This window comes from Tachyglossus aculeatus, chromosome 7 (genome assembly GCF_015852505.1).
Source record: "Tachyglossus aculeatus isolate mTacAcu1 chromosome 7, mTacAcu1.pri, whole genome shotgun sequence".
NCBI lineage: Eukaryota > Metazoa > Chordata > Mammalia > Monotremata > Tachyglossidae > Tachyglossus > Tachyglossus aculeatus.
In genome coordinates this window covers 54,891,310-54,907,707 of record NC_052072.1, presented here as the reverse complement: position 1 = coordinate 54,907,707, position 16,398 = coordinate 54,891,310, and the positions used below count along the sequence as shown (strand labels likewise).

At 40.7% G+C, this 16,398-nt stretch overlaps 1 protein-coding gene and 1 non-coding gene across 6 annotated transcripts in view; one reads left to right on the top strand and one right to left on the bottom strand.

The window, feature by feature from the left end:
* The first annotated feature begins 827 nt into the window (after positions 1–827).
* On the top strand, positions 828–964 carry LOC119931242. Its single transcript, XR_005452094.1, has one exon. It is a non-coding gene; the product is annotated as a small nucleolar RNA SNORA7 (small nucleolar RNA).
* Positions 965–8,898: 7,934 nt separating this feature from the next.
* COL6A3 (collagen type VI alpha 3 chain) overlaps positions 8,899–16,398 on the bottom strand; it is a 110,469-nt gene continuing 102,969 nt past the window's right edge. For all 5 annotated transcript variants that reach the window (XM_038748713.1, XM_038748708.1, XM_038748709.1 and 2 more), the window contains 2 exons: positions 11,874–12,044; positions 8,899–9,691 (listed from right to left, as the gene is read on the bottom strand). In XM_038748713.1, the coding sequence (XP_038604641.1) occupies positions 9,651–9,691; positions 11,874–12,044 (212 nt within the window). In that variant the 3' untranslated portion in view covers positions 8,899–9,650. The remainder of the gene's footprint in view (positions 9,692–11,873; positions 12,045–16,398) is intronic.

The window sequence follows — 16,398 nt, the reverse complement described above, 5'->3', positions numbered from 1 at the left end:
GACAACTGGCGGAACTAGGATTTGAACCCATGACCTCTGGCTCCAAAGCCCAGGCTCTTTCCACTTAGCCACACTGCCACCCAATCAATCAGTGGTATTTACTGAGCACTTACTGTGTGCACAGGATCATACTAAGCCCTTCGGAAAGCCCAAGGCAACAGAATTGGTAGACACATTTTCCTCCTACAGTGAGCTTACAGTCCAGAGGGGGCAACTCACTTGAAAAATGGTAAATACTAACCCTGAGGGCTGTGTCTTTTTTTTTTACTATGTCAATGTCAAGTCCAGCATACACCCTGAGACTCTTAGTCCTAGAGAAGCAGCATGGCTTAGTGAATAGAGCGTGGGTCTGGGAATCAGAGGGACCTGGGTTCTAATCCTGACAGCCACTTGTCTGTTGTGTGACCTTGGGCAAGTCACTTCACTTCTCTGGGCCTCAGTTACCTCATCTGTAAAATGGGGATTAAGAGTGTGAGCTCCTTGTGGGACAGGGACTGTGTCCAACCTGATTAACTTGTATTTACCCCAGCAGACAGTGCTTGACACATAGTAAGCACAATTATTATTATTAGTAGTAGTATTATAAGGATTTCAAGCAGTGACAGAGTTGAATCCATCATAATTCTGCTACCCAGCAAGCACATAATCGATTTACACCAAGGGAGATAAAGGAGTAGGAAAGATAACTAAGAAGGCCTGCAAAAACAAGATGGACAGACAACGTAGAACCAAGGGGACACCCAAGTCAGAGCAATCTGTAGACTTCTCAACAACTGTAGGACATGATCGTGACACAGATTCTATAGCTGACTTCTAGAACAGCTAATGTCCTCTCAGGATCACACCTGGAAAGTTTCCAGTACTCTACCAGACTCGGTTATGGGAGGGAGAGTCGAGCAGAGGCACTCCATTCCATTTCTAGCTTGAGCAGTGGCAAGCAAGTGGGAGGCAATCAGCTACAAGGCAAAACTCACCTATGCTGGGCAGCAGTAGCATGGGAGAGAGTCAAGGGTGGAGACTCAAGTTGACTGGGGGGAAGAAGGCAATGGTAAACCACTTCTGTATTTTTACCAAGAAAACTCTATTGATACACTATCAGATTTTTGCAATTAGAGGTAAGGAGTTCTGGGAGAGATGTGTCCATGGGGTTGCTATTGTTTGGAGAAAATTCAACAACATAAGACAAGACAAGAGCTGTTAATATGAGCCATCATCAAAGCATAGGAGGATGGCAGTGAGATTCTGAAAGATATTTAGTCCAGAGGGCTAGGGACCCCGGGGAAGTCTAACCTGTGAATTAATAATAATAATTGTGGTATTTTTTTAAGTGCTTACTATGTGCCAGGCACTGTGCAAAATGCTGGGGTGGATACATGCAAATCAGTCTCTGCCCCACGTGGGGCTCACAGTCTCAATCCCGATTTTACAGATGAGGTAAAGTGAAGTGGCTTGCCCAAGGTCACACAACAGTCAAGCGGAGGAGCCGGGAATAGAACCCATAACCTTCTGACTCCCAGACCCATTCTCTATCCACTATGCTATGCTGCTTCTCAGCTCTTCTTTTGCAGCATTTAGCAGAGTACTTTGTCCAGAGTAAATGCTTAAAATAAATATCATTACTACACTACTTCAGACTGAAACCTATGCTTTTGTGAGCTCCTCATGGTCAGGACATTGTCTTCTACATTTATTGAATGTTCCAGTGCACGTATTGTAGTGCTCTGCACGTGGTGGGCACACAATAAATACTGAGGCTCTCCATCACCTTGCCCCTACCTACCTCACCTCTCTTCTCTCCTTCTACAGCCCAGCCCACACCCTCCGGTCCTCTGCCACTAACCACCTCACTGTACCTCATTCTCGCCTGTCCCGCCGTCAACCCCCGGCCCACGTCCTTCCCCTGACCTGAAATGCCCTCCCTCCACAAATCTGCCAAGCTAGCTCTCTTCCTCCCTTCAAAGCCCTACTGAGAGCTCACCTGCTCCAGGAGGCCTTCCCAGACTGAGCCCCCTTTTTCCTCTCCTCCTCCCCATCCCCCACCTCTGCTCTACCTCCTTCCCTACCCCACAGCACTTGTATATATTTGTACAGATTTATTACTCTATTCATTTTACTTGTACATATTTACTATTCTATTTATTTTGTTAATGATGTGTGCATATAGCCTTGTCTATTTGTTCTGATGATTTTGACACGTCTATACGCTTTGTATTGTCTGTCTCCCCCTTCTAGACTGTGAGCCCATTGTTGGGTAGGGACCATCTCTGCATGTTGCCGACTTGTGCTTCCCAAGCACTTAGTACAGTGCTCTGCACACAGTATGTGCTCAATAAATACGATTGAATGAATGAATGAATGTTGACATAAAGATGGTGAAGGTGGTGGTCGTGATCATATATGATCAAAGCACAAAGGGAAATGGATAACAAGGAATGCACAAGCACTTGTTGATTGGTAGCTTGAAGAGAGAAGGAAAGAAGATGAAATGGTTTAAAGCCAAATCTCCGATTTTGTGGCATAGTAGGAAACTTGGGAAAAGAGCAGCAGAAAAATTTGGCTGATACATGACAAAAGTGGGGTGACTCATAGTGGCTTCAACAAACTAAGGCCACCAAAGCATCACTGCAAACAGAACTTGGCATAATAGGTGGTCAATAAATATCACTGATTAGTTGACTGGATAATTGTACAGTGCTTAACACATAGTGAGTGCTTAACAAATATTTCAATTATTTATAACTAATGGGACCTCAAGGTAAACTAGGAAAATTTCTAACCTAGTACCAATTTGGATTAGATGTGGCCAAAAAGAACATGATGTTGACTCTGTTCTTGCTACTTGACTGACTTTAAATCCACTTCATTCCATTGCAACCAAGCAAAAACACGTTGTTTGATTGATTATATGCAATCAATTGATCAATCATTTTTATTGAGTCCTTACTGTGTGTAGAGCACTTTACTAAGCGCTTGAGACAGTACAGAGTAGGCAGGCATTTCCAGCCCACAAGGAGCTTTGTTGCAAAAAAGACTGTCATTCATTCATTCATTCAATCTTATTTAGTGCATTTACTGTATGCAGAGCACTGTTCTAAGCATTTGTCATTCATTGGTTTTAACCACACTTACCCTAATAAAAAAAATCTTGTCAATAGTGACATCTTTGAATGCCAAAAAACAACTTTACCGGGTTGTTCCTGAGATAAATACATCTAGACAAGACTTGGTTAGAAATAACCAAGAAATCTCCTCTTAGAATTTCTAGTGAATTTGATGACCTCTTTATGAATACACAGAACAATTTCTTAGCCTACAGGGGATCGTATCTTAATGTTTCTCATCTTCTGTTAGGTAATCTATAATTTTTAATGGGAAAAACATGCATCTTTCTAAGTGAACTCTGGCCTATTTGTTCTTCCACTTTAGAAACTTGTTTTGTGTTCGTAGAACTTTATACAACACTCCATAGTAGCTTTCTAAATAGCCTCACAATAATCCTGGACATTATTAATAGACAGGTAAGGAAATCAGGATATAGAATGCTCAAGCTATTCCTTTATACCGTAAACTCCTTGTGGACAGGGAACATGTATTGCAACTTTGTTATATCTTACTCTCCAATGGACTTAGTACAGTGCTCTGCACACAGTAAGTGCTCAACAAATAAGTAATTGATTTCCTCAAATCACTGAGAGAATCTGGGGCCAAACTGGGGCAATTACCTAAGTCTCCAGACACCCATTCCTGAGCAAAACCAGTTCTATCGATTGTTAGCCAATTAATCAATAGTATTTATCAAGCCTTTTATGTGTGCAGAGCACTGTACTAAGCATATGGAGATTACAGTATAATAGAGTTGTTAGACAAAATCCCTGCCTACAAGGAGCTTATAATTTACAAGGGACTTAAAAGTCTTCTCATTAGGAAGATGAACACATATTTTCAGAAAAAAGTAGGAGCTCAACCTATTTGGTTACTACTATCAGCCAAACTTTCAATGTTTATAAGAAGATTTATTCTGTATTTCTCTTTTACTGATTGATTGATTCCCCCTCTAGATTGTAAACTTGCTGTGAGCAGAGAACGCGTTTACCACCTTTGCTGTGTCATACTCTCCCAAGCACTTAGTACAGTGCTCTGAACACAGTACGTGCTCAATAAATATGATTGACTAATTGATTAAATACCTTTCATTTGCAGAACCCCGCAATAGGTGTTTGAGGAACAGATAAAAGTTAAGCCAAAGCTAGCCTATAGGAATGTTTCAAGCTGTTACATATAAGTAAAGTCCTTTGTATTTGAAGAGGGCACCACCCATGGAGAAAAAGAGCTATATGAAAAAAATGTTTTTTCAAATAGCTTATTATTAATATACTTTGCAATCCTCTTTGACCTTGAAATGTTTGGGGGGGGGGGGGGGGGGGCGTTACATATTATAGCTTTTACTTACAAATCAGTCCAGACTATATGCTGTTCATTGGGTGTCTGTTCATATTAAGTGGAACTACCAGTATCGTTTATTTCAAATAAAGATATTTTTCACTCTGTGCATGGTAAAATCCAGGCCTTAAATTCCAGAACAAATCTGATGACCTAGTTTTCTAAATATATTTAATATTTCATTGGACAAATGAAAAAAAAGTATGTGGATACATGAAACTCTGTGACTTGGATAAACTCTGCAGTCTACCCTAATCCTCATAGCCTATTTGAAAGTTGAAAATATAAATCTACTTAAATTTTGGGGCTTTAAAGATGAATCGTTCCATCCAGTTGTGGCATTTCACTGAGAAGCATCTGGTAGTGTTTAAGTCCCACTTAAAACAATGGGACTTTTAAGTAATTACAGGCGTTATGTTGGTGTTTTGATTTTATTTAACTCTTTTCTACAAAATCAACGCATTGACCGATATTTTTGTTGTTCTTTTCTCTAGAGTCATTTATACATTGGGCAACATCTTGTAAATTCAGTTATCTATCAGTCAATTGACATCATTTTGACCACCTTGCCAGAGGTAGAAAGGTTTCAGTTGCTGATTGCAATATAAAACAGGGGCAGTAGAGATGGTGGCAACAGTTTTATTATTTTTATCAATTAAAATTGGGCAGAAAATTGAACCATATGCCTCTCTTGTTGTTATTACTATGGTGGTGAGGAGAAGTTTTGAATCTGTCTTTCTGGGTTGTACCTCAGTTTGTAATTACTAACATCATGTCCCACTTCCCAAATGAAAGACATCGTAGATTAATTCACTTGTTATAACTGTCCTCTCTTCCGCAAATTAACACCATTTCTCATCTCTCATCAATTCCAATGTCCATTGCCCCCATGAATCAATCCTGGGCTTTCACTCCTTTCTCAAACTCAGTGCCCCGCAATTACTCCCCTTCCTCACCCCTGATGACTTTGCCAACTACTTTTCTGACAAAAATCGAAACCATCAATGTGGGCTCCCAAAGGCTTTCTCTCAATTCCCCAACTCCCTTCCACCCCTTTAGCTTCTCTCTCATCTTTCTCGACCATTTCTCAAGAGGAAATCTTTTCTCTGCTTTCAAAATAATAATTATGGTATTTGTTAATCACTTACTATGTGCCAGGCATTGTATTAAGAGCTGGATCTAGCCTCTCCACCTGTGCCTGAGAACCCATCCCTTCTCCCCTTCTATAAACAGTTGCATCAACTCATCTTCTTCAAACAATGACATTGATTGGTCACTTAATGTGGGCAGATCCTAAGATCACCAGGCTTCAATATGCAACAATTCAGCCAAACTCACCTCTGTACTTTCTGGGGCCTCCACTTTGGTCTCTGAAGCCAATGAGTCCCCAAAGATACCTCCACTGTATTAATAGCTCCCCTCCCACCTCTACTACCCCTTTATTCTCAGCCATCAGCCAAACTTCATTTCATCCCCTACCAGTAACATCCAGAAATTATGGAGTGTTGAAGAGATCATGCCAAACATAACATCTGCCCACTCTCTATCATCCACTCTCAACTCCACCTCCACCCAATCCCTAAAGAGTATGGACAAAGTCAACCCACCCACAACAAATCCCCCAAAAGTATGGACAAAATCAAACCTTTTGGAGACCCTGACAGGATCCCCAAAATTGACTTAAGTAGTGTGTGCCTTCCTGGCTCCTATTTAGAAATAGTAAAGGATTGTGAGTCACAGACCCATTTTTGTTCATCCAATGCATCCTATTCTTGGCACAGGATTTCAGTGGTAGGTTAATACATATTTTTAAATGGTAGAGGCCTCATCTCTAGGTCATCGATCTTTTCTACAAATTTTTTGCCAAACTATAGGATTGGAATCAGGCCTGGTTTGGGGGTTTTTTTTATGGTAGTTGTTTAGCTTTCACTAGGTATCAGGCACTGTACTAAGTGCTGGGGTAGACAAAACCTAATTAGGTTGGGCACAGTCCATTTTCCACATGGGGCTCACAGTCAGTCTCCATTTCACAGATGAGGTAGCTGAAGCACAGAGAAGTTGAGACTTGGCCAAGGTTACACAGCAGACAAGTCCCCCACTCTAGACTAAGCTCACTGTGGCAGGGAATGTGATTGTTTATTGTTATATTGTACTCTCCCCAGTGCTTAGTACAGTGATCTGCACACAGTAAGTGTTCAGTAAATATTACTGAATGAATGAGTGAACTGTTATAGCTGGGATTAGAACCCAGATCCTCTATATTCCAGGCTCTTTCCACTATGCCACACAATTTCTCTCTGCTTCTTGGCCTGTTGGTCCAGGCTCCTCTTTATGTAGTCTTTTTTAAAAATACTAACAGAAGCTAGGGTACTAAATCTCAAAGGGAAACAGTATCATGTAGTGGGTAGAGCACGGGCTTGAGAGTCAGAAAGTCATGGGTCCTAATCCCAACTCCACCACTTGTCTGCTGTGTGATTTAGGACAAGTCACTTCACTTCACTGGGACTCAGTTACCTCAACTGTAAAATGGGGATTGTAACTAGGAGCGCCACATGGGACAGGACTGCATTCAATCTGATTTGCTTATATCCACCCCAGTGCTCAGTACAGTGCCTGGCATATAATAAGCACTTAACAAATGCCATTATTAGTTAATTATTAATTGACTAGCAGCAAATGGTTACCATAACCTTATAACTACCACTATAGAAATTCTGTGCTCAAAAATTGGTAAAATGTTGGCTGTGAAACTGTTTGAAACCAATCACTGTTCTTGAGGGGAACGAAGCTCTCCAGTGACTCCTGCCTGCAGTGTTGATATTAAATTCAGCCCTCTTTAAATCCCATCTCCTTCACCAAGCCTTCCCCAATGAGTTTCCCAATTTCCCACCACCTTGAGCCATATAAGCCATTTAGGTAACTCTAGCATTTATGAACATATGTAATAGTAGTGGTACTTGTTAAGCACTTACTCTGTGCTAGGCACTGTACTGAGAGCTGGGATGTATACAAGCAAATCAAGTTGGACAGAGTATCTGTCCCACATGGGGCTCACAGTCTCAATCCCCATTTTACAGATGAGGTAACTGAGGCACAGAGAAGTGAAGTGACTTGCTCAAGGTCACACAGCGAACTAGGGGCAGAACCTAAAGAACCCATGACCTCCTGACTCCCAGTCCCATGCTCTATCCAACTATACCATGTTGCTAATTCTTATTTATACCTTCCTCAGCACTTGTGTGTTCTCAGTTATGGATTCTGACCACCGTTGTTGTAAATATTCTTCTTTTCGTCTCCACCTGTTGAAGTGAAGCTCCTTGTGGACAAGGAAGTGTCACTAAGTTATTTTGTAAATCTCAAGAGCCTAACACAGTTTGCCAAACTAAGTGTGCCCCCCCAAAATTGCTCAATAAATGCCTCTGGTTGAAAGTGGGCACGCAAATAAATGCTACTATTATGACTCCTACTATTCAATTCGGCCAAAAGTTAGTATACGTTTTGTCTAATAGTCAATCATTTGTATTTATTGAACACTAACTGTGTGCCTAACACCGTACCAAAGGCTTGGGAAAGTATAGTATAATAGAGTAGGCTGACATGTTCCCCACTCACAAGGAGCTTACAGTCTAGAAGGGGAGACAGACATTAAGATAAATAAACTACAGATCTGTACATAAATATACTTAACAGTACAGGCCTGAGTATCAGAAGACCTGGGTTCTAATCTCATCTCTGTCACTTACCTGCTATGTGACTTTGAGTGAGTCCACTTCTCTGGGACTCATTTATCTCATCTGTAAAATGGGGATTAAGTCAGTGCGCCCCATGCAGGACATGAACTATATCCAACCTGACTAATTGAAGCCCCAGTGCTTAGTAAAGTGCTTGGCACATAGTAAGCGCTTAACAAGTACCATATGTTTTAAAGTGCTGAGGGAGGGGTGACTAAAGGGAGCAACTCCAAACGAGAGCATGTGGGCAGGGACTGTCTCTATTATTGTATTGTACTTTTCCAAGTGTTTAGTACAGTGTTCTGTATACAGTAAGCACTCAATAAATACGATTGAATGAATGAGAAACACAAGGTCTGGTATATGTTCACAGAATTAGGAAGTATTCACCCAAAATCAAGAGTCTGTTTGGGCTCAGTATGTCATGCCATCAAAGAAATGGTTTGTGTGTGTGCACAATTGTGTTTGTGAATGGCATTGGTACAGGTGGGTATGGCAGCTTATTTCCCAAAACACAAAGTAGGGTCCAAATGCAGTTCTATATTATAGGACACCTGTAAGTGACCATCAGTCAATTAATCAGTAGTATTTATTGAGTACTTACTGTATGCAGAGCACCATGCTAAGGGCTTGGGAGGGTACAAGACAACAGAGTTGGTAGAGTCAATCCCTGCCCACAAGAATCATGGAAAACACTCAGTACCGAGTAACAAGTACAAGCCAAAACTCTCAAAACCTCTGTTAAACTTTATTTAAAAGTTTCTTTGTATAGACTTCCTAAAACAAAATAAAAATAACATCCCCACAAAAAATACACATATATAAAACACACAACATTAGAGGAATGCCAAAAACATTCTACACCATGATTTAAAAATTCTTTAACTGAGGTGATGGTCCCAGCAGTGCATTTGAATTAGGAAATTTTGCCTTTTTCTATTAGATCATCTATATCGCAAACATCAGAAAGAAAATCAGTTTGAAATCTAATCCAGCAAAACTAAACAGAATGAAAAGTTTGACTGCTCATTTATCAGAAATCACTACTCTTACATAGGCTTTCCATCTAAGTTATGCTCAGTTTATGAGAAAATGAACAAAGCAAAGCACATACAGTTGCAGTGAGATTTTGGTTATTTTCTAGAGTTCACGTGCCTGAATTTGGCAAAACTCTGAAAGGCCATTGGAATCGTAATTTGGAGAACAGTTCAAAATAAACAACTTCAGTGGGTACATGTTACATATTGTTGAAAGTATATACTATAACCTCCCAGGAACAATTAGCACTCAGTCCACAGAGAAATTTAGCACCATATTGATAGGTCATGTAGCAAAACTCTTTCTTCAAAGTTTGCTTGTAAATTAAAGCATGAAATAGTACAGTGCAAGGTCGTCTATACCCATAGCTTCTCAAGGGGTGAGTTGGCAATAATAGACTCCTGCTTCTCTTCAGAGGTATGTGTTGGCATCAGGTCATGCTTAGGTTCCTATTGTTGTAATGACTCCGGGATTGATGTGTCCTGAAAATTCATCAGAGAGAAAGGTAGAGTTGTATGTTAAAAAGATCACATTTTCTTTGTTATGAAAATCATGATACAAAACAACCAATAACTGGGGTTTTTTTGAGTGTTTTCTATGGGCAGAGCATGGTACTAAGTGCTTGGGAAAGAACAGTGCAATAAGGTTGGTAGACATGTTCCCTGCCCACGAGTCTTCTAGACTGTGAGCCTGCTGTTGGGTAGGGACCGTCTCTATATGTTGCCAATTTGTATTTCCCAAGCGCTTAGTACAGTGCTCTGCACACAGTAAGCACTCAATAAATACATAAATAAATACAGTCTAGACGGGTAGATAGACATTAATATAAATAAACCATTTATTTTCTATATAAAGATACACACACACACACACACACACACACACACAAATATTAAGCTGGATTCTCCCCTTTAAAAGGCACATATAAAGTTGGATACCCTGGCCTGCGGAGGTTAGAGATGTGGTCAATGAGAATGGAGTGGTGATGTGCAAATGTCCCACTCGAGTCTATAGGAATTTACAAAGGCTTCAGGTTAAGGGAGAATTGAGCATGGAATCTAAATTACTGGGTTTCTTAAGCACTTTGATAACCACCCCAGGCTCACAGTACTTTCATAAGTATTCTTATATTCTCCTATTTCTTCTATCCTTAATCTGTTTTAATGTCTATCTCTCCCTGTAGACTGTAAGCTCCTTGTGGACATGGATCACGTCTACAAACTCTGTTGTATTGCACTTGCCCAAGCGCTTAGTATAGTGCTCTGTGCACAGTAAATTGTCAATGAATACCATTGATTGATTATGGTGGGAGAAGAATAAAAAAACATATCCTCTCATTCAGCATATGTTCACAACGCAGTGGTCATCTATTACTATTACCACCCAGCAGTTAGTGCAGGGAAAGGGCACGACTAATGGAATCAATCAATAAATCAATCAATGGTATTCACTGAGCACTTACTGTAATTTTATCTATTTATATTAATGTCTGTCTCCCCCTTAGACTGTGAGCTCACTGTGGGCAGGGAATGTAACATATTATATTGTACTCTCCCCAGCGCTTACTCTGCACACAGTAAGCACTCAATAACTATGATTGACAGACTGACTGACTGCAAAGCACTGTACTAAGTGCTTGGGAGAGTACAGTACCAGAGTTGGTAGATATGTACTCTGACCAAAACAACCTTAAAGTCTACAAGTCAGGAGGCCCCTCTGTTCTAGTCCCAGTTCTGCCTGTAGCTGGCTGAAAGTGCTTGAAAATCTCCTAGACACTTTGTAGTATGCTACATCTTCATGCCTCAGGACCCAGCCAGACCCTGTCTGGCAGAGACCAGAGAATGCAGAGTGTGCTGAGCAGGCCATTAGCAATAGAATCAATTCTTCCACATGGTTTCCTGATCTTAAAGCCTCAGGACTGAGTCTCATCCACTGTTTCTGACATTATCATTAGTGTTCTACAGATTGCTATTTATCATCATCATCATCAATGGCATTTGTTGAATGCTTACTGTGTGCAGAGCACCATACTTAGAGATTTGTAGAGTATATTCCAACAAATTGGTAGACACATTCCCTGCTCACAACTAGTTTACAGTCTAGAGGAGGAGGTAGACATTACTATAAATGAATGATTTACACTGTATAATTTAAAGAAATGTACATGATACATTACATTTAATGAAAATTAACTCGATGTTATTGGGAACTTTATGGAAGATGCATTTGCTCTGAAATCTCTCTTTGAAATCTGATAAAAAAACTCCAGATTTTCCAAATTTTTGCATATTTGTGAAAATATAGGGTAGGTATCTGACAGTTTGTTTATTCTTTTCCACTTAGCTGGCTCCAATTACATTTTTCTATCTAACATAGCTGTAAACCCTTTGTTTGAATTCTGTCCATCTTTTAGGTTATACATATTTTTGAAAAGTGATTGATACTAATTATCTGCCTAAACCAAAGGGAAATATTGGAATTGTTGATTTTGTTATATCGATTTTTAAACATTTTAGATCACATGCTATTTGAGTTCAAAAACCAGGATCATTTTTCAACATGTAACAAGTACCTATTACAAATACTTCCTATGGGCACTCAGTAAGTGACCAAATTGGCTGACCAAATTGACAGGTTTCTAAGCAAAGAAAAACCATCACTTACCAGGAATGCAAACCTTTTCACATTCTTTCTGAGTATTAAATCTGTTTTCATTTCCCCCACAGCCACCATACCAAAACCGTGCACAGCTTTTGGTCTCTGAATCATAGTACCATTTCAAGATAAATTTCCTGCATGTTCCTTCTTCCTTCTTCAACTTACAGATGTCTTTAACTAAAGAAGACAGGAAAATGGTAATAGGATGACACCATCACTTCTAAGTCAGGGATTTGAGGGTAAAAAGGAATAAGAACAGATTCACCTTTTCCCCTTTTAGCCAAGGGAACATTTACCTACCAGTCCATCTCCCCAGACCCACTCCAAATATGTCGGTAAATGTCTCTGCCTCTCGTTCTGCTTCAGGGCCACTCTAAGGGAGAGTCATTTCTCTCCCAGGTAACAGAATGGCATTAGGAGCAGTCTAAGGATAACCTTCGTTGAGAGCCAAAATGTCAGTCAATTTTGAGTAGGGCCAGCCTAAGACATTTTGGGTACTTAAGCAAATGGAAGATGCTTGGAAGGCAGTTGAACCTTTGGGAGAGACAAGTAAATCAGAAAAAGAGACGGACAACTCTGCCCAAATAGCACCCCAAGTAAATACCATTTTCCCTGCAGGGTAGAGCTAGCCTCTCATCATCATCATCATCATCAATCATATTTATTGAGCGCTTACTATGTGCAGAGCACTGTACTAAGCGCTTGGGAAGTACAAATTGGCAACATATTGAAAGCTTGGGAGCTTTCAAGAGCCTCTCTTGAAAGGCTCTGCTCTTGGCCAGAAGGATTCTGGGAAACTGTTCCTCCCACACACTATTGGAAGTTTAGTTCAGAGGAAATAGTGAGACTCAGAACTGGACATTTCATGTTATGTAACATGCAAAGAGGACTTGTTATATAAAGGCGACAGAGTGTCAAAGATCAATGAGTCCCTGATCTTCGTAGCATGCAAAATTAAACAGACACCCAGACAGAGATGCTAATGCCACTGTGTGATTCACAAGGACAAAACACTATGCGGCAAGATGATTTTGAATTATGGAAAGTATCTCCTTAAACCATAAAAATTAAAAATGTACATCTTCAAAAGAAACAAGCAACATGTTTTTTTAGCATCCTTAACTATCAGAGAGAAAAATGAAATTCATAGTGCTTCCATTCTTACAAGAAACATTGGCATGGATTTTCATCCAGAATGCTCTTTCTTAAAAATTCAATTTCACTCTTCATTTCAAAATACTTTATTTTCCAATGGGGCAACAAGGTAAAATAGTGTTTCCCACTGTCAAGGACACACTGTTTTCCCCCCTCACAGCCAAGAGAATGTGGTGGTGATGTGATTGGATGTGCTACTCTGGTTCCCCATGTTCAATCCTCTGGCAGGGAAATGCAATAGAAGGGTGTGCTCTGCTGTTTCAGAGTCAGCGATGGGATGTGAAGGGGGTGGGAGGTGAGCTTCATTGGTGGTGGCCAGAGTGGGGAGGGGAAAGGGAGAGTAAAGAAGGGATGGGGAAGAAGCTTCCACAGCTCTTGGGAGACCCTCCCACTCTTCCCCAAGGTGTTGTAGTGCAAGAGGCAGCCATGTCTGCTGTACTGTTGTCCTCTCACTCTGTATCTAATAATAATAATAATAATAATTGCAGTATGTGTTAAGCACTTATTAGGTGCCAGCGCTGTACTAAGCACTGGGGTGGATACAAGTGTGTTGGGCTGGACAAAGACCCTGTCCTACGTGGGGCTCACAATCTGAATCCCCATTTTCCAGATGAGGTAACTGAGGCCCAGAGAAGTGAAGCGACTGGCCCATGGTCACACAGCAGGCAAGTGGCAGAGCAGGGATTAGAACCCGTGACCTTCTGACTATGCTACCCAGTCAGAGATGGACAATGATTGGAGGATTAAACCCTTATGGAGGGCTAGGGGAGTGTGGCCACCTGAACCTCTAAATGGGGGCAGGAGAGAGGCCGCAGAAGTGGCATGTCCGTGGCTAAAGTCTATGAAGGAGGGAATCAGAAGAGGAAGATAATTTCCCATCTCCTCTACAGCAATAATAATAACTGTAATTATTAAGCACTTACTATGTGTCAAGAAGTGTTCTAGGTGCTGAGGAGGAATCAAGTTACCCAGATAGGTCACAGTTCCTGTCCCACATGGGGCTCACAGTCCAAGTAGGAGGGAGAGCAGGTACAGTCTTCAGCATTGTTAATCAATGGTATTTACTGAGCACTTATTGTCTGTAGACCACTGTATTAAGGGCTTGGAAGAGGACAATAATACAGAATTGACAGACAAGTTCCTTTCCCACAAGGAGCTTCCAGTCTATAGGGGAAATCTTCATTGTTCCTTTCATGGTGACCCATAAAGGGTAGTCATGGTCCTATAAATGCTGATCCTTACCCAGCCACCAGAGCTCTGGCAGAGCATTATATAAAGTCCCTCAGCTCAAGAATGGGCTCTTGATCCCTGGAAGATTCTTTCTAGATGATACAAGGGGATGAAATTAATAGCTGGATGCCTGTCACATAATAATATTAATGATTGTGGTATTTGTTAAGCACTTATTACGTGCCCAGTACTGTACTAAGTGTTGGGATAGATACAAGATACTTGGGTTGGACACAGTCCCTGACCCACAAGGGGCTCATATTCCCTTGAACCTCTGTGTCCAGTGAACACAGAACAGAGGAAAGCACTGAAGAAGGAATATAATCAATAATTTTCTCCCATGAGACTAGAAATATAATTTTTGCAAGCACCAAATCCTCTAGGCCTCATTTATATGGATTAAATGGTCTAAGGAGAATTTCTCTTGTTCAGTTTTGACTAAAGCTGTTGTTTGTCAAAACCTCAGTTTATACAGAAAGGGTTCTCATGGTGAAGGGCCATGCTACTCTTATTTATTTCCCACATCAAAGAAAAGTTTTGTTTATTACTCCCCACAATAGTCTACTGAGAATGGTTAGTATCATTCTTTCTTTCAAAGCATAGAAGCGCCCTAGCAAATTCCAGAGACTCCGCCACAATGATAATTACAGAACACATAGGTGGCAGGGCAGAGTTCCTGAATTTTGTCATTTGTTTTTCTTCATCAAACCACGCACACTTTCGGAAACTGAGTAAAGCGGCAGATTCACTGTTGCTTAAAGTGACTATTTAGCACAGGAGTTTTCAGGTTTTTTAAGCCTTGAGATTTATCTGAAGGACCTGCCTTCACAACCATTCCCCTCACATGTCATTAGTACCCAGCTTCCCAGTTCACCCTAGCATCCATCTCTCTCTCTCTCTCTCTTTCTCTCTCTCCTTTCTCTCCCTCTCTCTCTCCCCTCCCTGGAGCCAGAGTAAAGGGATTGGAGCAGCAGTAGCAGCCAGAGCTGGTGAGTAGAGAAACTGCTTCTGCTGTTGCTGCTGTCATTCCCTGGGAATTCTTCTAATGCCATTGCCTGCCAAACGCTTCTCAGGCTGAGTTGAGCTTCTTGCTGTCTCCCAACAAAGGGAGAAGTTTCTCTTCTGACTTGCTCCAACTGCTGCTCCTCCATTTATTGCTGTGTTCCCCAGAATTCTGGCAGCTTTTAGGTGCAATTCCAGTGCAAAGCAATTCCTCAGCAACAGGAACTGATTTGCGAAATAGCCATCGGCTCCACACCTCTCTGAAGTATCCCCACAACAGCACTTATACCCTGATTGAAAATCTCTGCTCTAGCATCTTCAAACATTCACCCTTTTTAGAAACCATGCTTTGGAAACTCAAAATACACAGCATAAATGTGCAGGGAAATCAAAGAAGAAAGGACCAGAATCAAGGCAAAGCCTTCTGGGAAGGACTGAAATAAAAATGGATAGGGGATCCAAAATTCTGAACTCTACTTGGGTAATGAGCAGGTATGTTTTTCATTAGCATAGTCCAAAGAAATACTGCATTTCTAGAACCAAGATATATTTTTCAGTAAATATTTTTTGCCTCTATTTGAAATTTTGCCACTTTCAAAGTTTACCCCAGTTCATGTGGTCTATAATAATTGTGTCCTCTTGATTTTAATGGGCTTTTTACTATGTTTTAAAGTTGTTTGAACCATACTCAGCCATTCTGATTGAACATTCTGTGTCAGGTTGTTTCTGCCAAAATGTAAGTTGAGATATTAGGAAAAATCTACTGCTTGAAAACTGAAATTATCTACATTTTCCAAATAGACTTCACATTTTGGGGGCTAGGGATGCCTGACCAGCAATTTGTATACCTAAATTATAGTCAAAACTACAATTAACATGTGTGCAATATTTTAAGTAAAGCTGGTTTTAAACAAGATGCCCTAAATGATTGAACAGTACATTTCTGGCAGTAAAAATAGGAGAAACAGCATGGCCTAGTGAAAAATGCTCAGGCCTAGGAGTTGGGGGACCTGGGTTTTAATCCCAGCTCTGCTGCATACCTGCTCTATGACCTTGGAAAAGTCACTTAATTTTGCTGTATCTCAGTTTCCTCATCTGCAAAGTGAGGATGCAATTTCTGTTTTCCCTCCTACTTAGACTTTGA